Here is a 25,301-nt window from a genome sequence, read left to right as displayed (position 1 = left end):
CTTCTTTGAGTCCAATAGCTGTGGTTGAAGTAGAGCAGATGTTTTTCTAAAACATCCAATCTCGATTTAAAAATGGTCAGCGATGGAGAATCCACCATGACCTTTGATAAGTTGTTCCAACGGTTAATTATACTCGGGGTTAAAAATTTGCCCCTGTATTTACCTGGCTTCAACTTTCATCTGTTGGATTTTGTTATACCTTTGGCTGCTAGATTGAAGAGCTCTTTATTCTCAAATTTCATTTCCTCATGGGCAGGAACTTATAGACCGTGATCAAGTCACTGGATACGTCACATGCCCCTTAACCTACCCTTTTGATAAGCAAAATAGATTGAGGTCCTGGAGTCTCTCACTATAAGGCAGGTTTTCTACTCCTTAAACATTCTTGTGGCTCTTCTCTGAACCTTCTCCAATTTACCAACATCTATTTTAAACTGCAGGACAAAAGTGGACATAGTATTCTAGTATTGGTCTCACTGATAAGAGAGATTTTGAGCTGCTCTATTTTCCTAAGCACAGCACTGAAAACATTGCTTTGCCATCATTAACTGAAAATAGGGGAAGAGCGAAAATAAAATGAACGAAATTGGAAAGGAATATGGTGGCAACAGTAGAGCTTAACATTAAGATGCATAAATTAACAATTGGATACATAGTGAAAGGGATGAGGTAATTGTTTACAGTTTAATAGTTTGGTAAAGTGTTGGCACATAGCCAAGGAGAGTGAGAAATCAGTTTCAATTTAGCCTATAGTGAGTATGTTGGCAGACAAGTGTAGCCTGGGGTAAAGGTCACTCCCCCTCTGCAGGGAAGGGTCAGTCCAAAACTAGGTGAGGGTCACCAGACCATAATAGTAAACAGACCATAATACTACGACTTGTTATGTAACAGCTTTGACTGACAGCCAGATTTAGCAGTTGTGATTGGACTACAAGTATGGACCAATCAGAGAGGGTTTAAAGGTGATTGGAAGATAGAGTATGCTCATATCAGGATTGAGAAACAAGCCAATCTGAAAGGGTCTAGTGGCTGGTAAAACTGAATAAAAGGCAGGCAGTCAGCAGGCAAAAGTCAGTCAAGATGGGGAACCAGGAGAAGATCAGATCAGAAGAAAGAAACCTAAAAGAGCAAAGAACAGCAGAAAAGAAGAAGACCTGAAAGAAGCAGCAGCTGCTGCAGCAGCACCAGTGACAGAACAGAACAGAACGAGCCGTAGACAGAGCAGGGGGAGAGAAGCCTAAGGAGAGGAAGCATGCTAGTTACAGGATAGGATACAGGACAGAAATAGGATTAATGAGGGAGTATGTTTGCTATAATAAAGTTGGGTGCTGGGGTGTGTGTTTGTTACTATGTATAAAGTTTAGAGTTTATTCAGTGTTGCATAGGACTGATCACCATGTGCAGAACATAATCACCTAAGCCCTTCCAACAGTCTTTACAGGGTACTTTAACTTGTATACCCTGTGCTGTAGGATGTGCTGATAATTTGTTTAACCTATGCAATTTATATCCAGTGCTTAATAGGGATTTAGATTTAACAATTCAATTATTGCTGAACCTGTTGTCAGTAATAATAAAAATATTTTTGTTTTGGAAAAATACTGCCTGTGTGTTAATCCTTTGAATAGACGTCTGTATCTGTGTCCTCCCAGGGGTAAACAGATCAAGTCTATCCTGGGGAATTTCCTGAAGGGCATGGGGAGATCCTTGGTAAACCCTGAGAATTCTACTGGGGTGGGCCCCTCCTTTCACCTTGCTGGAACAGATTAATAGGTTAACATCTAGGGAACCCAGAAGTAAGCAACAGGAGAGCTACTCGGGGATCAATCTGTTCTTGGGGTAACAATTAATGGAGGTAAAACACCTCCATACTCTCCTGTTTATGCACACAAGGATTGCATTAGCCCTTGGGGCCACAGCATGACACTGGAAGCTCACATTCAGCTGATTATCCACCACAAACCCCAAGTGTCACTGCTTCCAAGAATAGAGTCTCTCATCCTGTAAACATGGCCTCCATTTTGTTCCCAGATGGATACATTTATATTTAGCCATATTAAAACACCATTGTTAGCTTGCACACAGCTAACCAAGTGACCCAGATCGCTCTGTATCACTGACCTGTCCTCTTCATTACTTACCCATCACCCAATTTTTGCATCACCTGCAAACTTTATCAGTGATGATTTTGTTTTCTTTGAGGTCATTGATGAAAATGTTAAACAGCACAGGGCCAAAAATCCCACTAGCAATACACCCGCTTGATGATGATTCCCTTTTTACAATTACATTTTGAGACCTATCAGTTAGCCAGTTTTTAATCTATATAATGTGTGTCATGTTGATTTTGTGTCGTTCTAATTTCTTAAACAAAATATTGTGCAATAAAAAGTCAAATGCCTTACTACTGTCTAAGTATATTACATCAATCTTATTACCTTTATCAACAAAACTTGTAATCTCATCAAAAAAAGACATGAAATTAGTTTGACAGGATCTACTTTTGTGCTCACATCATCAGAAAGAACTCCAATTAAACAGGAAAGCTCCTGGCCTTCTCCACTTTGACCCAATGATGTATTTACTTTGGGGCCAAGACCTGGGGCCAAGGGCGGCTCTGTGTTTTTTGTCGCCCCAAGCATGGCAGGCAAGTGGCTTTTGGCGGCGTGCCTGCGGGCGGTCCACTGGTCATGCGGATTCGGCGGCATGCCTGTGGGAGGTCCACTGGTGCTGCGCCATTGGCGTTCCCACTGCCAATTTGCTGCCAAAGCCGCGGGACCGGCGGACCTCCCGCAGGCATGCCGCCGAATCCGCGTGACCAGCGGTCCGCCCGCAGGCGCGCTGCCGAAAGCCGCCTGCCTGCTGCCCTCACAGCGACCGGCTTGCTGCCCCAGGCACGCGCTTGCTGCGCTGGTGCCTGGAGCCGCCCCTGCCTGGGACCCCCTTGTGACAGAGCCCCCTTGGCAAACAGCCTGCTGTTCTTTGCAAACAACTCTCATCTCAGGCCTGACAAACTCACTACACCAAACACGACTTGCAGGGTATTTATCCATAAGGAGTAACATGTAATGCATCTACAGAAAACTCACAACTTGTCAAGACTCATAATCATTATGAAATGTATGTACAGGAATACTTCAGGAATAATGTATTTCAGAAATAATGTAACTTTATTGACGGTATGCTTTATGGACTTGGAGTAAAAGTTAGTCACCAGGGATAATGTGTCTCGGTGATGGTCCATTCTGGCAGGAGGGAGCTGTCACCCCTCCCAGGTTAGCCAGTGAGGTATGCAAGGTATCCAGCCTTGCTCCATCTCAAGACTATCAATGGAAAACCATCACAGATAACTGCAAACAGTTGAAACACTTGGCAGTGAAAAAGAGACATTACAACAGACAGAGGATCTCCCTGTCTGTGAATAGAGTCAAAAGACTGTTTCAGTATAATGCCTAGTGGGGAGAGGTCCTCTGTATCCATTCGCTGAGGAGACATCTTGGGGGGCAGGGGAGTTTTCAGGAAGGTTTGGATCCTGGTTCCAATCACCGACTGAACTTTTGGGGAAAACCTCCTTTATTAGCTAGGAAAGGGAACTGTTAATAAACATAGGTCCTAGTGCGCGGTTTATGATTTTGGTTTATATTGTGATCATTTGTTTCCACCGCTCTCTTGTTTCTAGTGGAATCTTTATTCTTTCTTAAATGAACTTTTTTGTTTTATTAGAAGTGCTCACAAGTGCTGTGCATTGTACAGGTGCAGTGATTTAAGGTCAAACTGGCAAACTGGGGCAGAAAGAAGTTACAGGATTTGTGTGAGTAGCTGGTGTCAGGGGCTGGATGTCAGGAATACTTCAAAGGGACTTGGGGACTAGGGGCACCTCTTGTTAACCCACAAGGCAAAGACAGGGCTGGCCTAGCCCAGAGGAGAGGGCTTAAGTGTCTGAAAGGCTGGTGATTTCAGGAAGCTGTCACCCACCCACCATTGGCAAGGCTCCCTCATGCCGGAGGTAGGGGGTAATAAGATGATTCACTGTCACACAGTGACTCACTGTGTCACAGGGTAGTTTTGCGAGGGAGTTTAGAGGGGGAGTATGTGTGTGTGTGCCTAGATACACTTAACATTCTTTAAACTTAAAGCCAAAAACACCCCCTGATAAAAACAAAACAACAACAAAGAAACATGCTTCAGATGTAAAAAGAGAATGCAGGCTGACGTCCATCAACAGAGTGGGGGCTACCCAGTTTATTGCAGCATGTATGATTACCTGCCCTATGGGCGGGTGGCGTATGTGTGCATTCGGTGCAAGGAGCCCCTGGCCCTCACAGACCATGTACGGGCTTTGGAGACCAGAGTGGCTGAACTGGAGGAGCTAAGGGAGTCAGAGAGGTACACAGATGAGACTTTCCAGGACTCAGTAGAATGGCCCCACCCCCGGTCTGACAGCCTCTGTGCTGTTGAGGAGGATGAAAGTCTCAAGGAAGGAGAACATCCAACTGGAGCAGACAGAAATGATCCCATAGTTGGAACCCTCCTTCCAGATGATGTTGGGGTATCCTCTCACACTGAGGATAGCTCTTCAGGGGAGGGAACTCCAATTATTAGGAAGAGACAGGTAATAGTTATGGGGGATTCGATCATTAGAAACATAGATAGCTGGGTTTGCGATGACCAAGAGAACCGCATGGTGACTTGCCTGCTTGGTGTGAAGGTTGCGGAACTCTCGAGACATCTAGACAGACTTATGTGTAGTGCTGGGGAGGAGCCGGTGGTCGTGGTACATGTAGGTACCAATGACATAGGGAAGGGTAGGAGAGAGGCCCTGGAGGCCAAATTTAGGCTGCTAGGTCAGAGATTGACATCCAAATTAAAAAGGTCGTAGAGTGGTTTTTAAACTAAGGCTGGGGGAAAGCTGACAGGTGCGTAGGAGCATGTGGTTTGAACAGAGACACCCCTTAGGGGAGGATCTATTAATGGAGATTCTCTATGTCCTAGTAAGGAGGAGAGGAGGAAGATGATAAAATACGGGTAGGATCTGATGAGAAACAGTCAAATGAAAAAAAGTCCCAATCAATTAGATCATGTAATGGCAGACAGCTAAAAAGTGACAAGTTTTTAAAGTACCTATATACAAATGCTAGAAGTCTAAATAATAAGATGGGTGAACTAGAGTGCCTCGTATTAAATGAGGATATTGATGTAATAGGCATCACAGAAACTTGGTGGAATGAGGAAAATCAATGGGACACAGTAATACCAGGGTACAAAATATATCGGAAGGACAGAACAGGTTGTAGTGGTGGGGGAGGGGCACTATATGTGAAAGAAAGCGTAGAATCAAATGAAGTAAAAATCTTAAATGAACCAAATTGTACCACAGAATCTCTATGGATAGTAATTCCATGCTCAAATAATAATAATATATCAGTAGGGATATATGACCGACCACCTGACCAGGATGGTGATAGTGACTGTGAAATGCTCAAGGAGATTAGAGAGGCTATAAAAATTAGATTAGAGAAGCAGTGAGAGACAAAAAGGCATCCTTTAAAAGTGGAAGTTAAATCCTAGTGAGGAAAATAGAAAGGAGCATAAACTCTGGCAAATGAAGTGTAAAAATATAATTAGAAAGACCAAACAAGATTGTGAAGAACAGCTAGCCAAAGACTCAGAAAGTAATAGAAATTTTTTTTTTAAAGTACATCAGAAGCAGGAAGCTGCTAAACAACCAGTGGGGCCACTGGACGATCGAGGTGCTAAAGGAGCACTCAAGGATGATAAGGCCATGGCAGAGAAACTAAATGAATTCTTTGCATCAGTCTTCATGGCTGAGGATGTGAGGGAGATTCCCAAACCTGAGTGTAGCAGATCTCGAAGACTCACCGGTGTGGCACCTCCTGCTGGTCATCTGGGAATTAGCTCTTTTCCAGGCTCAGAGCGCCCTCTGCTGGCCGGTGTCTCACCTGCCTCAGTCCCTGTGTCCCTCCCGGACCCCGGTACCCTTTTACCTCGGGGTTCTGAGACCAGCAGGTTTAAAACGAACAAAAGGAAGTATTTCTGCACACAACACACCATCAACATGTGGAACTCCTTGCCAGGGGAGGTTGTGAAGGCCAAGACTATAACAGGGTGCAAAAAAGAACTAGATAAGCTTATGGAGGGTAGGTCCATCAATGGCTATTAGCCAGGATGGGCAGGGATGGTGTCCCTAGCCTCTGCTTGCCAGAACCTGGGAATGAGTGACAGGGAATGGATGATTTGATGATTACCTGTTCTGTTCATTCCCTGTGAGGCACCTGGCATTGGCCACTGTCAGAAGACACGATACTGGGCTAGATGGATCTTTGGTCTGACCCAATATGGCTGTTCTTATGTTCACCCCAAGAACAGTTCACCCCTCCAAGGGTCAAATAAGAGAAGATTTTTCATGAGTCACTGGTATGTTTTGTTGTGGCCCCCTGGGTACCTTGATCACTCAGATGTTGCTCCTGGCTCCAGTCTCACACCGGTGTCACTTGGGAGTAAACCCATTTAAATCGATGCTAGGATACTGTGTCCAATGGACATGCTGGCTGCTCTCTGTTTCCCCGGCACATCACGTCTGATTCACTCTTTCACAGATTTCAGGGCCAGAAGGGATCATTAGGTCTTCTAGTCTCTGTTATGCAGTGCTAAGTCATATGCCTTACTGTAGCGGGGCGGTCGCCCGCTCCAGCCCTGGAAGGGTTAAAGCCAGCCCTGGGAGAGGGCTGAGGCTGGGAAGGAAAGCCTGGGCTGATTGGGGAAGGCAGTAACTGCTGGGGCCATGCCCCAATCAGGCCCAGCTGGTCCCTATAAGAGGCTGTGAGCCAGAAGCCCAAACAGTCTCTCTCTGCTGGTAGAGAGAGAAGGGCCTGGCTGCCTGGGAGCCGACCAGGGTACCTGGAGTGGAGCAGGGCTGGGGGAAGGCTAGAGGAGCTGGGGAGCTCCAGCCTGGAAAACCCCCAGGCTGCGGGCCTAGCAGAGGGCCTAAGGCAAGTACTGGGGTTGCAAAGGGGCAGCCCAGCAATAGGTAGAGACAGCAGGTCCAGACCCAACCTTGCCTATGATGAGTGGCTGACACTGCAGTCTGCCCCAGGGCGCGGGGGTGAGTTGAGGACTGGCAGTAGCCTACGACTGAGGCGAGGTGGGGGTAGTGGGTGGGGGTTCCCCTGAGTGGGGAGACCTGGAGAAACAGTGGGGGTACTGCCAGGGGGCAGCACCCACTGAAAGGGTCACCCGGGAGGGACATGGGGGGCCAGCGGTAGCGCGACACCGGCCGACAGGGGGTGCTCCGGAGGCTGGAAGCTAATTCCCCGAAACAACCTGCAGGAGGCGCCGCCGGGTGAGTCTGCGCCTGATTACACTTACCAAAGGCTAAGTCTATTACATCTACTCAGTTACTTTTACCCACCAACGTGTAACCTCGACAAAGCAAGAAACCAGGTTTGTTTGACAAGCCCTGTTTTCCATAAAACGATGTTGACCAGTATTTATTATATTCCCAGCCTTTAATTCTTTATCAGTTGACTCCCAAATCGGCTTTTCCTTTATTTTCCATCCAAGATTGATGTCAGGCTAACTGGCCTATAGTTACCCTGGTCCTCCCACTTACTCTTTTTGGGTACATCTACACTGCAAAAACACCCCACAGCAGTGACTCTCGGAGCCTGGATCTACACACTCTGAATTGCTGGACTTGTGCTACAGTCTAAAACCAGTTGTGGAGACGTTCCCAAATGGGCTGGAGCCCAGAGCAGAGGGTGGGCTTCAGAGCCCAAGTGGGAACATCTATGTGACTATTTTTAGTGCCATAGTGCGAGCCCTGTGAGCTTGAGGCTGGAAACCTGGGCTCTGAGACACGCTGCCACGGATTTTTCCCAGGATAGACATAACTTTTGAATGCTGGCACAACATTAGCACTCTTCCAGTTTTCTGGAATTTCTTGAATACAACTGAAGTGTTGTCTGTGGAATTCAGCACCACAAAAACAGCCTATTGTGGGGGCAAGATTTTACTTCCTGTCCTTAGATGGAGTTGGCTTGGGGCAATATGTTTAGTCTCATCTCAGGACAAAAAACCCTTGTTAATCTATAGTTGCTTTGACCCACTCCACCCTTGTACCAAGACTCATGTTCAGTGTCCCGTGATAGCCATGTATGGACCATGGTTAATTCTTATGCAGTCAGAAGACACCACTGAGCATGCTCAGGAAATGCATAGTAATGGCCTACTAACGCTGACTGACATCAAGTTTAGCCCATCAGCAAACAGACTCAACACCAACTGTTAGAAGAAAAGAGTTAGAGGGCAGGGTGTTTCAAGGTTCTCCAGTGCCAAGAGAGTAAAAGGGGGGACTCAGGTCAACCAGGTAGAAGAGAAGTGATGTGAGGTGTTTCCTGCCCTTCATCTGGCCTATACCTGGAGTAGCTGGGAAGGTCCTGCCAGTGAGCTGTGAGATGCAAGAAGCCAGCTCCAGAGGTAGAGGGGTTCTAGTCTCACTATCGTACCTGTATGTTTATGGTCTCGTCAAAGAGCTGAGTAGGCGTCTCATGGAAGTTCTGGAAAAATATCTGAGAAAAACGGAGAGGTAAATTTAGCGCAGTCCCAAACCTGCCTGCGCTCTCTGGGGAGCTCAGGATTTCGCTCACATGCAGCCAGGGTTGTCAATTTTGGTTGGATGTATTCACAGAGGTTTCATCACATGACATAATCTTATACTCCAGGACATAATCCAGACTCCAGGATTTAGTTGAGGATTGGTCCTGCTTTGAGCAGGGGGTTGGACTAGATACCTCCTGAGGTCCCTTCCAACCCTGATATTCTATGAATCCTGGAGGGTTGGCAAACCTACATGCACCACCCCATACTAGTCCCCTCAGGAGTCCAGTCCAGACACTGCCCTGGGGAGGGAGACTATAACTCACAGGGATGGCTGCATCCCTCCTCAATCTCGCCTCCAACTCCCTCAATAACTGGTGCCCTGGGACCATCCTATGTTGAATTTGGAATTGGCTCACAGACTAGAGGGCCCTCTCCAGCACAGGCTTGATAAGTCCACAAAAGCAGGTGTGGAACCACATGATGCCCACCCACCTCATTAAAATAGGGGTTGTTCCCCGTTTTGATTCTCGTCCTGTACACGTGGTCTCCGATGAAGACCTTCACCACGGGCTTTATGTTGTTTCCCTGGAGCTGGCGGCCTTCAATGATCCTCACACGCACCTGCAGTGAGAAATACAGCGGTATGATTTAAAGGGTCTCAGGGCAGGGATGTTCTGTTAGCCCAGCTGGGCTCCACTGCTGGAACTGGTCCCAACGCCACCCTGACCTGAGGCGCCATTGGAGGCGGGACATGCCAATGACAAAGCAACCCCAGAATAATAATATCCATTTCTGTTATTTCCCAAGGCATCAGCTCCATCCAAGGTAGCAGGATGAAGCCCATGGATGAAGGAACATAGAGCTGGGATCCTCATATCCTACTACGGAGAGGGAACTAATTCTGGCACACTAGGTCTATCGCTGTGGGAAAAGGACCGACTTGGCCATTGAGACCCATGTACTGACCACTTTTACCATTGGGCCTGGGCTATATTGGGGGGGAATTTCTCCTTGACGGAGCTCATCTTGCCACGGTTCGCAATACCTGGAAGTCCTGTTTTTTGTCTGCGAGTTCTCTTCTGGAATTTATTCTGCCGCTGATTCCTTCCCTCTGATGATCCTTTCCTGTGATACTCTGGATGGCTGCGGTGACCCCACCGTGTGCCCCTGGAGAGGGTCAGAAAGGGAATGGATTGGCCTGGGGTGGATGACCTGGAAGAATAATCCTTTCCCACAGAGCAAGTCAGAACAAACATTCTCTGCTCCTCCTTTGGCAGCTTTGTCAAGGATGGTGTCAGACATGGGAGCTTTAATTTCACTGGTTTGACACAGAGTGTTCAGGGTCAAAGCAGTTAAGTGAGAATCTGGGACACAGACCATTGGATGTGAGGCGCCTAAGAGCATGTCCCATTATAAATGCCCCATTACATGCAGTCTGCATGATCTCAATACACACGTACCACATTGTGCCAATGGGGGGGTGAGCTCTGATCTTCACAGGGATCAATTGTGAGTCCTGCTGTGCACCTGCACATTTGGGTAAGAGCTAAAAGGAGATCCCGTAAATCCCTGAGCAGGCTGCCCATGTTGCTGGAGGCTGCGCAGGGTGTCAGGGGCTGCATCTGGGCTGGGCAGGGGGAGGACTGAATGAGCCTGGGCACTGCCCCTCACAATTCGTCGGTTCCAAGGCCAGAAGGGACAACTGTGATCATCTCATCTGACTCCTGTATCCCACAGGCCAGAGACCTGCCCCACAATAACCCCTAGCACAGGTCTGAGAGAAAAACAGCCAGTGATGGAAAATCCACCATGACCTTTGGTAAGTTTTTTTTCCAATGGTTAATTACTATTGCTGTTAAAAATGTATGTCTTATTCCAGTCTGAATTTGTCTAGCTTAACCTCCTAGCCATTGGACTGTGTTAGATCTTTCTCCGCTAGACTGAAGAGCCCATTATTTAATATTTGTTCCCTAGGTAGATACTGACAGACTGTGATCAAGTCACCTCTTAACCTTCTTTTTGTTAAACTAAATAGACGGAGCTCCTTGAGTCTATCACGATAAGGCAGGTTTTCTAATCCGTTGATCATTCTTATGGCTCTTCTATGAATCCTCTCCAATTTATCAACATCTTTCCTGAATTGAGGGCACCAGAACTGGACAAAGTATTCCAGCAGTGGTCGCACCAGTGCCAAATACAGAGATAAAATAACCTCTTGACTCCTACTCAAGATCCTACTTTTTACGTGTCCAATGATCACATTAGCCATTTTGGCCACAGCATTTTCCTGGGACCTTATGCCTGGCCCCCCAGTTATTTTTAGTCACTGTTTCCCAGGATGGAGTCCCCCTGTGCTGTAAGTATAGCCTACATTTTTTGTTTTATATTTAGCCATATTAAAACACATATTGTTTGCTTGTGCCCAGTTTACCAAGTGTATCCAGATCACTCTGTATCAGTGACCGGTTCCTCTTCACTATTTATCACTCCCCCAATTCTTGTGTCATCTGCAAACTTTATCAGGGATGATTTTAGGTTTTCTCCCAAGTCATTGATAAAAATGTTAAATAGCGTAGGGCCAAGAACAGATCCCTGCAGAACCCCACTAGAAACACACCTGCTTGATGAGAATTGCTTGTGTACAATTATATCTTGAGACCTATCAGTTAGCGAGCTTTACATCCATTTAATGTGTCCCATGTTAATTTTATATCGTTCCCATCATAAAATTATATAAAGTTAGTTTGACAGGATGTATTTTCCATAAACCCATGTTGATTGGCACTAATTATATCACCCTCCTTTAATTGTCCCATATCAGCTGCTCTATTACCTTGCCCAGGATCAATGTCAGACTGACAGGCCCATAATTACCCAGGTCATCCCATTCACTGTTTTTAAAACTTGGCACAATATGAGCCTTTTTCCAGACTTCTGGAACTTCCCCAGTATTGCAAGACTCATTGAAAAATCAACATTAACAGTCCAATGAGCTCCTAAGACAGCTCTTTAAAAACTCTTGGATGCAAGTTATCCGGAGTTGCTGATTTAAAAATGTCTAAGGCCTGGTCTACACTAGGAGCTTATATCGAATTTAGCGCCGTTACATCGAATTAACCCTGCACCCGTCCACACCAGGAAGCTACTTAGTTCGAAATAGAGCTCTTTTAAATTCGACTTCTGTAATCCTCGAAAACGAGAGGAGTAGCGCTAAATTCGAAATGGCAATATCGAATTAGGCTAGGTGTGGATGGAAATCGACGGTAATAGCTCCGGGAGCTATCCCACAGTGCACCACTCTGTTGACGCTCTGGACAGCACTTCGAGCTCGGATGCTCTGACCAGCCACACAGGAAAAGCCCCGGGAAAATTTGAATTCCTTTTCCTGTCTGGCCAGTTTGAATCTCATTTTCTGTTTGGACAGCGTGGAGAGCTCAGCAGCACTAGCAACGATGCAGAGCTCTCCAGCAGAGTTGGCCGTGCAATCTAATAGAAAGAGGGCCCCAGCATGGACTGATCGGGAGGTGTTGGATCTCATCGCTGTCTGGGGCGATGAGTCCGTGCTTTCAGAGCTGCGCTCCAAAAGAAGGAATGCAAAGATCTATGAGAAGATCTCTAAAGCCATGGCAGAGAGAGGATACAGCCGGGATGCAACGCAGTGCCGCGTGAAAATCAAGGAGCTGAGACAAGGCTACCAAAAAACCAAAGAGGCAAACCGACGCTCCGGATCCCAGCCCCACACATCACGTTTCTACGAGGCACTGCATTCCATCCTAGGTGCGGCCGCCACCACTACCCCACCAGTGACCGTGGACTCCGAGGATGGGATATTGTCCACGACCGGTTCCTCCTCGGAAATGTTAGGTGACGGGGAAGATGAGGAAGGAGATGAGGAGGACGAGGCAGTCGACAGCGCTTGCACCGCTGATTTCAACGACAGCCAGGAGCTCTTCATCACCCTTACCGAGATCCCCTACCAACCGTCCACAGCCCTTACCCCGGACACCGAATCAGGGGAAGGATCAAGCAGTGAGTGCTTTAAACATCTAAACATTTCATTTTAACATAAGTGGAATATTTATATTGTTAAGAATGGGCTTTTCAGTCACTCAGTTAAACATAGAAACTTTTATTTATAACAAAACAGGAATAATAACTATTTCAGTAATTTGTTGTTCATGATTTATTTGGCTTAGTAAACTTTTTACTACTAACTATGTATAGAAAATCAAGTACTGTCCGGATATTCATGATTAGTCCACAACACGGCCCCTCCACTCTGTAGTCCGTTATGCTCAACTTAAAGGAAAAGGCGGTCAATGTGCCCGGGAATGGACAGACAGTCCTCCTGGGATAGCTCCGCATAGCTCTCCTGGAGGTACCGCTCCAGCATGCGCACGAGGTTCAACGGCAGGGCAATCTTGTTTGGTCCCCCGTGGTAGCACACGTTCCCACGCCATGAGTCCATGAGGTAGTCGGGGATCAGTGCGCGGCACAGCATGGCGGCATACGGCCCAGGCCTCTGCATGCATTCACGCAGCATCCTTCCCCTCTCGGTCTCCGAGATCCTCATGAGGGTTATGTCACACATGACGCCCTGCTTTAAATTAGGGAGGGGAATGTTAGTATTTGGACTGCTTTACAGCCACGCGGTGGAGGCGGCAGAGGGGCAGCATACAGGGATCTTTCCCGGGGACAGCCGCGAGGTGGTGGGACAGGGGCAGAGCTCATGCTTCCCTGATTGCTGCCAGCAGAGAGTGGCCTTGCATTCAGTGCGAAAGGAGCCCAGTGCTACTATTACATGTTTAAGCTGCCACAAGTCTACGGCTTACCATGTTTGCCCGCAGCAGAAGTAGAGGTGTCCTGCAACGCTTCTCTGATCGCAACTGCAGGACCCCAGACACATAAGGCGAGGGCCGAAAATTCGACCTTGTCCTGAGTGCGCATGTGAAAGGTGCAGTGCATGGTGTTGTTCACAGAGAAAGACTATGCTCTTTGTTAGCAACTTCATTTATCTGTCTCAGGAATTTACTCCCTTTTTCCCATTCCCACAGACACATCTGCGACTGTCTCCCAACCCAGCCTGGCATCACACTCCCAGAGGCTAGCGCAGATTAGAAGAAGGAAGAGAAAAACTCGTGAAGACATGTTTTATGAACTTATGGAGTGCTCACGAGAGCAGGCAGCCCAGACGACACAGTGGAGGGAGAACTTGTCACAAATGCACAGAGCAGTCATGGAACGGGAGGAGAGGTGGCGCCAGGAGGACCAGCAGGCTACTCAAACCCTGCTTGGACTAATGAGGGAGCAAACGGAGACGCTCCGGCGCCTAGTGGATGTTCTGCAAGACCGGAGGCAGGAGGACAGAGCACTGCTGCTGTCTATCTCTAACCGCCCTCCCCCGCCACCAAGTCCCACACCCCCCTCACCAAAAGTACAAAGAAGGAGGGGCGGCAAGGGCCGTTAAAACTGTCAGTCGGCCACTGCACACTGCTGCAGCAATGGAAGGCTCTCGTTCCAAACTTTGAAAAGTCCTTTCCTACCCATCTCACACTAGCCCATGTCCAAGTTTCCTTCCCCCCCCCCCTTTTCATGTGCGGTTCGTAATAAAACATCTGTTTCTGTTAAGTACTGTTTCCGAGAGTGTCTTTTGGAGGGGATTCTGTCTGAAGGGGGGGAAGGGGTTTGTTACTTGGACAGGACAGTCACCTGTAGCAGGCTACAGAGGCGGGGGCAGGTCCAGCATCAGGACACATACACAGCACAGTCACCAGTTACCCTGGTCAGTCTGGGAGGCGGTTTTCTTGTTCTGGGGTGCGAGGGGGTTGATCTGTGACTTTGTGTCGGGGGAGGGCAGTTAGAGATCCTATGCCGCGGTCCTTATCCTGGATCACAGAGCCACGCAGCAGGGGATCTGTTACCCTCCGCCCCCTGCCAGAAAGTCACTTGGCCGACACATACATCCAGTCCCGCCCAGGACTGCTGGCAGGCTGCGTTGAAACAACCAATGCAGCACTGCGGAGCCTGTCATTCCCGGACTTTAGAAGCATCATTTGCATCAAAACAGTAAGCCCGCCCCCCGCCACAGTCTGCGTCCCCGGTTTAAAACATTCCCGCGAAAACAGTAAAAAAGAGAACCTTGTTCATTAACAGAACAGAACAGATTTTATTTGTTGGGAAGGTGGGGAAGGGGGTATGTAACTTGGAAGGATAGTCAACAGTAACTGGGTAAAGAAACGGGGGCAGGTTCAGCATCTGTGTCCACAAAGTAAAAAGTCACTGGAGACCCTGTTCAGTCAGGAACCTGGCTTTCAAAGCCTCCCTGATGCACAGTGCGTCCCGCTGTGATCTTCTAATCGCCCTGCTGTCTGGCTGGACGTAATCAGAAGCCAGGCTATTTGCCTCAACCTCCCACCCCGACATATAGGTCTCCCCCTTGCTCTCACACAAATTGTGGAGCACACAGCAAGCAGCTATCACAATGGGGATATTGGTCTCGCTGAGATCACAGCGAGTGAGTAGGCTTCTCCATCTGCCCTTGAGACGGCCAAAAGCACACTCCACCACCATTCTGCACTTGCTGAGCCGGTAGTTGAATAGTTCTTTCCCTGAGTCCAGTGCGCCAGTGTAGGGCTTCATGAGCCAGGGCATTAGCAGGTATGCAGGGTCCCCGAGGATGACTGTAGGCATCTCCACATCCCCAACAGTTACTTTGTGGTCCGGGAAGTAAATACCTTCCTGCAGCCGTCTACACAGACCAGAGTTCCTGAACACCCTAGCGTCATGAACCTTGCCAGGCCATCCAACGTAGATATTGGTAAAACGTCCCCGATGGTCCACCAGTGCTTGCAGCACCATGGAAAAGTAGCCCTTCCGGTTGATGTACTGGCTGGCCTGGTGGTCCGGTCCCAGGATAGGGATGTGAGTCCCATCTATAGCCCCACCGCAGTTTGGGAATCCCATCTCGGCAAAGCCATCTCTGATGAGCTCCACGTTTCCCAGGGTCACTACCTTAGATAGCAGTAGCTTGACGATTGCCCTGGCTACTTGCATAACAGCAACCCCCACGGTAGACTTGCCCACGCCAAACTGGTTAGCGACGGACCGGTAGCTGTCTGGCGTTGCGAGCTTCCAGAGGGCTATGGCCACTCGCTTCTGGACAGTCAGGGCTGCCCGCATCCGGGTGTCCTTTCGCTTCAGGGCAGGGGACAGCAACTCACACAGTTCGAGGAAAGTCCCCTTCCGCATGCGAAAGTTGCGCAGCCACTGGGATTCATCCCAGACCTGCAGCACTATGCGGTCCCACCATTCCGTGCTGGTTTCACGGGCCCAGAATCGCCGTTCAACAGTATCAACAAGACCCAGTAACAGCGAGATGTCCTGGGCGCTGGGTCTCATGTTCTCAGAGAGGTCGGAGCTAGTGTCCGACTTCATGCCGTCACGGTAGTGCCGTAGCCTCCTCTCATGATTGATCTGCAGCTGCCTCTGGTACAGGTGGAGGAGAAGCTGCGAGGCGTTGAGAACTGCCACAACTGCAGCGATGGTCGCAGCGGGATCCATGCTCGCACTGCTGTGGCGTCCGCGCTGTCAGTAATCAGAAAAGCGCGCGAAATTATTTCCCGCCGGCGCTTTCAGGGAGGGAGGGAGGGAGGGAGGGCTTGAGTGACGGACGGATGACGACAGGCGCCCAAAAGCACCCTCGACACATTTTTTTACCCAGAAGGCATTTGGGGCTCGACCCAGAATTCCAAAGGGCAGGGGGGACTGCGGGAACTGTGGGATAGCTGCCCACAGTGCACCGCTTCCAATGTCGACGCTTGCCCCGTTAGTGTGGACTCACAAAGTCTCACAAAGTCGAATTACTGTCCTTAGTGTGGACACACACGTTCGACTTAGTAATATCGATTCCACATAGTCGAATTAACTAAAATCGAAGTACTCTCGTAGTGTAGACAAGGCCTAATTTATTTGGTTCCGTTTAACATCCTCATGGCATACTAGTAGAATGGAAAGCGTGTTATCATCACCATGTGAAGAAATTACATCCCAAATACGTTTTTATTTTGTCCCTAATGCATGCCAGAAATATTTATTGAACACGTCTGCCTTTTCTGCTTCATTACTTATAATTCTACCATTTCCACTGAATAATGGACCAATACCATTGTCAGGATTCTTTTTGTTCCTAATATTCTTAAAAATCTCCTTTTTATTGTCCTTCACTCTGCTGGCCATAGATTTCTCCTTCTTCCCTTTGCTTCCCTTTACAATTTTCTACAATTAATAGCTTCTGATTTATATTCATTACTATCAACTTCCCCTGTCTTCCATTTGTTATGTATATATTTTTTATTTTTCATATCCACCTTCACTTCTCCTCTAAATCAGGTTGTTTTTTTTAAAACTGGTATGGCCTTCTTTCCTGGTTGTGGGATTGTGGCTTTTGGGACACCTGTTACAGTGTTCTTAAACAATTTCCAATGATGTTTCATATTTTCCTGATTAAATTCTTCCTCCCAGATTATTTGGATCATAATTGTTTTCAGTTTTGTGAATTTGGCTCTTTTTAAAGCACCAAGTATCTATCTATCTATCTATCTAGTCAGGACTTTATTCTGTTTGCACATTATATAGGTGATCAAATCATGATCCTCTCTACCTAAGCTACCATTAATTTTTAGTCCTGTGATCAGTTCCTCTTTATCTGTTAAGATGAGGTCTAATATAGAATTCCTCCATGTTGGATGCCACACTTTTAGATTTAGGAAATTGCAATCTATAATATTTAGAAATTCCAGGGATGTTCTGGTACTGGCAGCATGAGACGTTCAACAGGTATCACTCAAATTGAATTCCTGCCCACTGTGTCAGCCCATGTCCAAGTGCTAGTGCAGAGAGGGAAGCAAGCTATGTTAGCCAAAGGGCTGCTGCTTCACTTCCCCATGGGAGCAAGGGGGAAGTAGGGATTAGACCATGATTCACGAAGTCAGTGTGGCCCCAGCCCACAGAGATTAGAGTTGGCAAAGGACCTATCCGACCTTGCCCATCCTCTCCTGAGCCAGGTGGTGCTGTCCCATGTGGCTCATTCTCCAGGGCTTTGTCCAGTTCAGTTTTACATGACGCAAGTGATGGGGCCTCTACCGCTTCTCTTAGGAGATGATTCCACATGGCACAGGGAGGAAATGGGCATCATAATGGTCTCTGGAACTGGTGGGAATGGTCACATTCTCATCATGGGGTGGGGATGTGTGAGATGGAGTCAGGTTGGGGGTACTTTTCCCCTCCCCCCCATGCTTTTCCCCTCACAAGAAACCAAGGCCAAGTTGATCTGGAAAATGTAAACTTGATAAATTACATTTACAGCACAGGAAGGTCCTATCAGCAGATGCTCACTTACCTTCACCACTGGCTTTTTGTTTTCCTGGCTCCCCTATGGCCTTGAGTCCTGGAGGGGTGTAGGAGGCACTTAAATTGGTGGTACACTGAAATTCAACAACAAATAGAATTAAACCACCTCCATTGGTTTGGGTGTAGGTGGGGTGACACTATTCAAGGCCCAAGAGCAGAGGGTACCCTCCCAGAGTTCATTCCAGAGTTGCATACACATCCCATGCAGGCTCTGTTTGTTTCCAATACGGTAATGGCCCCAAACACTATGCGTTACTCTAAGGGTGCATGGGGCTTTTCCTCTGGTGCAGAGATCCTCAAACTGTGGGATGCGCCCCTGTAGGGGGGCACAGAGGAACGTGCACGGTGTGTGTCTGGGGTCTGGGCCATCCCCATGAGGGGGCAGGGAAGGAGCGCCGCCCAGCTCCGCTCCTGGCCCCAGCTGCCAGCCCCGCGCCAGGGGCTCCACTCCTGACCCTGTGCCTAGGAATAGACTGTCAGTCCCACTAGGCTGTGCCATGCTTGGCCAGAGGGGGCACTGTTACACTGATGCACCGCCTCACAGGGTCCTTAAAGAAAGAGACTTTGGGGAGAAAAATTGGCTACTGAAGTGAGCTTATCATTATGGTTGCCACCCCGCCCATCTCCTGGGATGCAACCATCATGATGCCGAGCGATGTCCTAACCAGACCGGGCCAGAGAGAGGGACCCAGATGACATCACCACTCTGCCGGCTCTGGCTGGATCCCAACCCCTACCTGGGATGAAATGGGATCAGACTAACAGCAGCTCCAGCCAACTCAACTAACTTCTTTCCCCCCCCAAGGACAGTTATTACCATCTTTGATACTATCTAACAGACTGTCAAACACGGGGGGAAGTGGGAGGTTTCCCTTCTAAAAACTCTCTTCAGCTAAAGGGAACGGGAACAAAGGATGTGGTTCAAAGGAACGCCTTACTTAATGTTTTGCATTTCAAAGGCTTTCACTGTTCCCCCCTATTTTCTGTACCTTTAGTAAAAGGTTAAAATGTTGTTTCCTGGTGGATTTGCCATGGTACAAAGCAGGCTGAGATCTCTGCATACCAAACCCCGGACATTTTTGGACACTGTTTGACCTTGGACAATGACTGGGTTACGGTAACAACTTTGGCTCATTTGTTGCATCTATATAAGACCACAGGATACCCCTTCTCTAAAGTGAGGGTTACCCTTCTTACTTACGCCTGTCGGCTGGTGGCCACTGTCCAGAAGGGGCAGGTCCTTCAGGGTGAGGATGCTGCTTGGTTTTGCAGCAAGAGATGTTAGAAATACAGTAGCAGAGCCCAGATCCCTGGAGGATAGAAACACCTGCTTGTCAGTAGCACTAACATTCCCCCCATCAATCCCAGGAAGGGAGTCTCACCCTGATGGACTCAGTGAGGGTCTCAAGGTGTGAGAATGGTAGCCAGTGTTCTGCTTTTAAAGGATGGAGGAGCCCTGTGGCCCAGCGATTAATGCCATACAAAAGATTTGGTTAGATTCCTCAGTGCCAGACTCCACTCTTTGCAGGGAGAGGGTCCTGGGCAGGGGCAGGGGCTGGTACATTCCAATTTTGAGGGGCTATTTGGGGGTAGAGCAGAATTGTTGCTACTTGGAAATGACCATTTAGTCTTTGTCTTGCCCAGGAAAGGCAGCAAAACTTAGGTCAGGGGTAGCTGGCATGTGTTGAATCCAAGCTACATGGATTTAGTTGAGACAAAGCTTTAGAAGAAGGAACAAGGTCTCTGGTCTCCTTGGCTGGAAGGAAAATACTGTAGTATGTGTGTGGGAATGGGGGAGTACGTGTGGATACACAAGGCTGCAAAAGGATCAGGAAGGGCCCTCCCCCAAAATTGCCCAAGAGGCTCCGTCTTTACTTGCTGTTGGCGATTCACCTTTCTGTAGCCAAGTGACCCCACTCCCGGAGTTGTATGTCCACAAAGGAAGCGCTGTCCAGGGGCTGATCACCCAGGAACCACACCAGGGTCTGCAGGGGAAGCAATGCAATATACACTTCACCATGCACTGTGGGTCTGATCCTGATCTGACACTGGAGTTACTCCCGATTTACACCGGAGTGACATCTGAATCGAGCCCCGGAGAAGGGCAAGGAGACAAAGGCAAGCAGGTCTAGAATTGTTGCCCAGGTTAAACATAAATAGTGCCCACAGCACTGCAACCAAGTGGGGATGCTCGTGAGTTTGTAGAGGGAAGCCTGGGCTGGCAATCAGGAAAACCCCAGGCCTTGTGAGAGGGCCTCCAAATTAATTGTGCTGCCCCTTGCAATTGCCTGATGAAAAACAGCTGGAAGACCAGCCCCCTGGGGGCTGTTGGTTGGCCCCTGTTGCATGTCTGCTCTCTCTTGGTCACTGCTTCCCTGTGGGCTCAGTTTTGACCTCTTCTCTTACTAACCCATGTTGCTCTGTCGTCTGCTATTCTGGGTATGTCTACACTGCAAAGAAACACCTGCAGCAGTGAGTCTATAGACCCAGGCTCACCGGGCTCAGGCTACAGGGCTAAAAATAGCCGTGGACATGTTCCCACTCGGGCTGGAGCCCGGGCTCTGAAACCCAGTGAAGGGGCAGGTCTCAGAGCCTGAGTGCCAATGTCTACACAACTATTTTTAGCCCTGTAGCCTGAGCCCTGTGAGCCTGCGTCTATAGACCCAGGCTCCAAGACTCGCTGCCGTGGGTTTTTTTTTTTTTTTGCAGGGTAGATGCACTGTGGCCTGGGGGACTTCGACTCATAGACTTTAAGGCCAGAAGGGACCATTGTGATAATCTGCTCTGACCTGCTGCACGTTACAGGACACAGAACCTCACCTACCCGCTCCTGTAACAGACCCCTAACCTCTGGATGAGTTACTGAAGTCCTCAAATTATAGTTTAAAGACCCCAAGTTACAGAGAATCCACCATTTACTCTAGTTCAAAGCAGCAAGTGACCCGTGCCCCATGCTGCAAGGAAGGCGACCCCCCCCCCCCGGGTCTCTGCCAATCTGACCCAGGGACAATTCCTTCCTGACCCCAAATATGGCGATCATTTAGATCCTAAGCATGTGGGCAAGGCCCACCAGGCAGATACCTGGGAAATTATTCTCTGTAGTAGCTCAGATCCCGCCCCATCTAGTGTCCATCTCCGGCCATTGGAGATATTTCCGGCTAGCACAGATCGGCTACGTGCCATTGTAGGCAGTCCCATCATACCATCCCCTCCATAAACTTATCAAGCTCAGTCTTGAAGCCAGGTAGGATTTTGCCCCCCACTGCTCCCCTTGGGAGGCTGTTCCAGAACTTCACTCCTCTGATGGTTAGAAACCTTTGTCTAATATTGAGCCTAAACTTGACAAATGTGCTCGCACCATGGAGTCTGCCAGGCTGAAACAGAGGCCTGAGGGGAATGCACTGACCTACCGTGACAGTATGCACCCATGTATTCACACCCTACACACTAGTGTAATAATCCTTGTACAAGGCATGCTTAGAGGTATCACTTGAGAACTGATAAATTTGCTGGTCAGTATTATCATAGTAAAGTGCACATAGTAACATTATATGTAAAGTTATGAACGTAAGCTGAAATCATGACTGAAGTATGTTTCCCAGATCAATCTGGAGAGTGGTTAAACCAGTTTCTCAAAGACAAAAGGGCAAGCTGACACGCCAGCCAGGTATCAGCAAAGCTAATGGACCTTTACCTACCCAGTGTCTGGTCTTCGGCAAGGAAGGGAGGCAGGGACAAAGAGATCTGCATCTTAGCAAAGAAACAGCATGAAGTCTCCTTCTTCCTGCAGACTGCCTGTCTCCTGGTTTTTAGCTGGGAATGCTTTTCAAAGAGGGACTAAAAACTATAAAAAGGAGGGGGCAAACACCCCAAGGCACCCCCTCTCTCTCCCTACCCATCTCATTCTCTGCATCTGAGAAAACAAAGGAAGCAGCTATTGGACTCTGGGGGAGGGGAACTGACATGAAGAGTTTGGTCAGTAATGCTGCTGGACGCATGCGGTGAGAAACTTTGCTTTGGAACTAATATAGTTTGTTACATTAGACACTAGAACGTGTTTTATCTTTCTTGTATTTTTCTTGTAAGCCTTTCAGACTTTTATGCCTCATTGCTTGTACTCTCTTAAAATCTCACCCTTTGTAGTTAATACACTTGTTCTATTGTTTTATCTGATATAGTGTGTTTAAGTTAAAGTGCCTAGATAACTCCATTTAGGGTGGTAAGTTGTGTGTATATTATTCCCTTGAAGGAATAATGGACTTAATAGATTTGGACAGTCTAGGAGAGGGATGGGCAGTACAAGACATACATTTTTGGGGGGAAATTCAGGACTGGGGGTGTGCTGGGGTCACCCTGCAGTATAACCATGGCTGGTAAAAGACAGAAGATAACCCAAGTGTGACTGGCAGGCTGCAGTACATGCAAACATCTGGGAGTGACTTGCATGCTGGTGGCTGTTTGAGAGCAGTCCACATTGGAGGCTACAGCAGCAAGGCACTGCAAAGGCATCCCAGGTTACAGGACAGGGGTGACACAGCCGCTCACTGGTCTGGATTGTACCCTGATATATCCCACCCATTTCAATCTTTTCTTTGACCACCCTGTACTTGTAGGTTTCAGATATTCATACATGGTTCAGTCATGGATTGCAAAGATTTTAGGGACCTATATGATAAGGTCAGGTTCTAGGATCTTGTAGAGAGCCATAGGGCTGGTGGCAGGTGCTAGGAATAATTTCTGCTGACTCATCTGACAACCAGATGGGAGAAAGCATCTGTGGGGTGTGTGTGTGTGTGTGTGTGTGTGTGTGTGTGCGTGTGTGCGTGTGTGCGTGCGCGTGTGCGTGTGTGCGTGTGTGTGTCAGTCAGACACAGGCAGAGGGGGGACACTCTGCAGGGAGGGATAGCTCAGTGGTTTCAGCATTGACCTGCTAAACCCAGGGTTATGAGTTCAGTCCTTGAGGAGGCCACTTAGGGATCTGGGGCAAAATCAGTACTTGGTCCTGTTAGTGAAGGCAGTGGGCTGGACTCAATGACCTTTTGGGGTCCCTTCCAGTTCTATGAGATAGGTAGATCTCTCTCTCTCTCTATATATATATATATAACACCACCTGCTCACAGGGTCTTACCTCATTCCAAGTGGGATTCTGTTCCTTCTGTATCACTCTTGTACTTCTTGTGACATCTAAGAGAAATTAGACATACCATGGATTCCCAGCGTGCAGCTCCATGGAAGTGGCGGTGTCTGAAAGTGTGTGTGAGGAGAGAACACAGCCCATGTTTATGGTGTTCTTTGGGTCAGGTCTCTTTTTCTTATGATATCCAGTGTTGACCCCAGCCTGCTTTTGCAGGGAACAACCTTGCACTGGGAGGGAGATGGACTGGATGAGTGAATAGGTCTTTTCCATCTCCAGGCTATTTCTTAAATTCATAGATTCCAAGGCCAGAATGGACCACTGTGCTCATCTAGTCTGACCCCCTGGATATCACAGGCTAGAGGACAGCCCTGGAGGTCAAATGCCATAAGAAGCCTAAACTTTCAAAAGTTTCTAAGGGATTTGGATGGCCAGTTGCCATTAATTTTAATGAAATCTGGGCATCCAAATCTCCCAGGAGGCTTTGAAATCTCAGCCTTCATGTTTACGAATCTACGTTTTCTTCTCTTGCTTTAGTTTTGACCTGCTTTGTGCTTCAGGCAGACACCTTAAAGATGCTGCTCTGAGCCCCTTTAACTCCTGAAGGCACTTCCCTTGGGGAATCCTTGAGACACTCCCCTCTCAAGCCCGCCTCTACCCTAAAGTCTGTGGATCCCATCAAAGGGGGAGATTGGCCCTTTCAGAGAGAGCACCTGGGCCTGGGGAAAGAGAGGCCAGGTGAGTGAGAACTCGGAAGCTGCCGGAGGGCCCAGGGTCCCGCGGGGGGGAGGCAGTGAGAACCTGAGAGGAACTGTCTAAAAGAGGGCCTCCAGGGAGAAAAGCTGAGGGGGGTAGTGCTCTTGGAACAGGGCACAGAAGCAGGAATCAGGAGCTGCAGGACTTCCCGGGGAGGGGAGGCCATGAGAGTCTGAGAGGGAGAGGGGGGAAATCCCCTGGGAATTGTAGCCAGGGTGAGATTTTGTTTGGTTTTGTTTAAGTTTGGACAATAAACCTGCGGAAAAGGTGGGTGTGGCAGAGTCGTTACCAAGATGGGGAGAACCCTGCCTTGTTACAATCCCCAGCTGCACGGAGGGGCTTCTTGTCTTGTCCTTATATACTTAGTAGATTCATTTCCCCTGTGCCACCCAGCTAGGAAGAGGAGGAGGCCCTTAATGTCCAGAGACCACTTTGTGATCCTCAAACAAAATGCACCCGAGAAAGGCAAAGGATGATCAGTTATCTCCTGGAAAATGCTGAACGAATTACTGTTACCTCTGAAGCTGGCAGACACGTGTGAGTCAGGTGTGGTGAATTTTGCAGTTGGGATGTTAGCAGACAGAATGACGAGGTGTAGCATTTCTGTCCCACCTTCTTCCCAGCAAATGGCTTTATTCTGCAACGATGCAAGCCCGTCAGTTCTTTCTTATTTCCCCTTCACTCTGCCCCAGCCTGTTTTTGTCCTGCAGGCGTGCTGTTAGTAGTAATAGCTCCTGTGTTTACAGCTTACCTCCTAATGCCACTTGGTGGTTTTGTCTCAGAAGTCCTGTCTGTACGGAATGCGATTTCCGTTTCCAGGAAGTAGATCAGAACAAGGAGTGACATCATATAGAGGAAAGGGTCAAATAGTGCATCCAGGAAGTGATGCCATAATAGGAAGGAAAGAGGCTTCCATTCATAGACCAGCTATGTTCAGCTGTTTAATCAGTGATATGGTTTTTGAGGTAAAACCTGAGATGCTGACCACGTTGGGTATTGGTAATACCTGGACACTTTCTGGTACCTTGAACAAATTCCCACTCTGGTACCTGCATTTGGCCTGCCTTTTCAATTGGATGGTATGCTTTTTTCACTGTCTGACAGAGACGTTATGTAGTGTTGATATGAGTTGTTGAACAATGGCCAAGCTACTCTCCAGAGTTGGCTACATTTAACTGGTGGGCAAATAAACCATAAGCACCCTCTTTCTTAAAATGAAGCTTTGTTCTGTATTGAGTCACTTATAACATTTTGAAGACTTGATATAATAATAAGTAATCATTTTCAGACAATGTCCTTTCCTTCTCTGAAAATGTACCTAGCTACCAAGAGTGTGAGGCTTAACTAATGTTTAAGTGCTTCGAGATCCCTGGAGATAGAGAAT

General features: G+C 48.0%; 1 protein-coding gene across 1 annotated transcript in view; it reads right to left on the bottom strand.

The window, feature by feature from the left end:
* The window catches only part of FER1L5 (fer-1 like family member 5), a 76,969-nt gene extending 66,885 nt beyond the window's left edge, over positions 1-10,084 (bottom strand). The window contains 4 exon segments of the mRNA XM_065398364.1: positions 8,526-8,588; positions 9,112-9,240; positions 9,665-9,786; positions 10,048-10,084. Coding sequence (XP_065254436.1) covers positions 8,526-8,588; positions 9,112-9,240; positions 9,665-9,786; positions 10,048-10,084 — 351 coding nt within the window.
* Between the last annotated feature and the right edge of the window lie 15,217 nt (positions 10,085-25,301).

This window comes from Emys orbicularis, chromosome 2 (assembly GCF_028017835.1).
Source record: "Emys orbicularis isolate rEmyOrb1 chromosome 2, rEmyOrb1.hap1, whole genome shotgun sequence".
NCBI lineage: Eukaryota > Metazoa > Chordata > Testudines > Emydidae > Emys > Emys orbicularis.
This window is presented reverse-complemented; position numbering and strand designations above follow the sequence as displayed.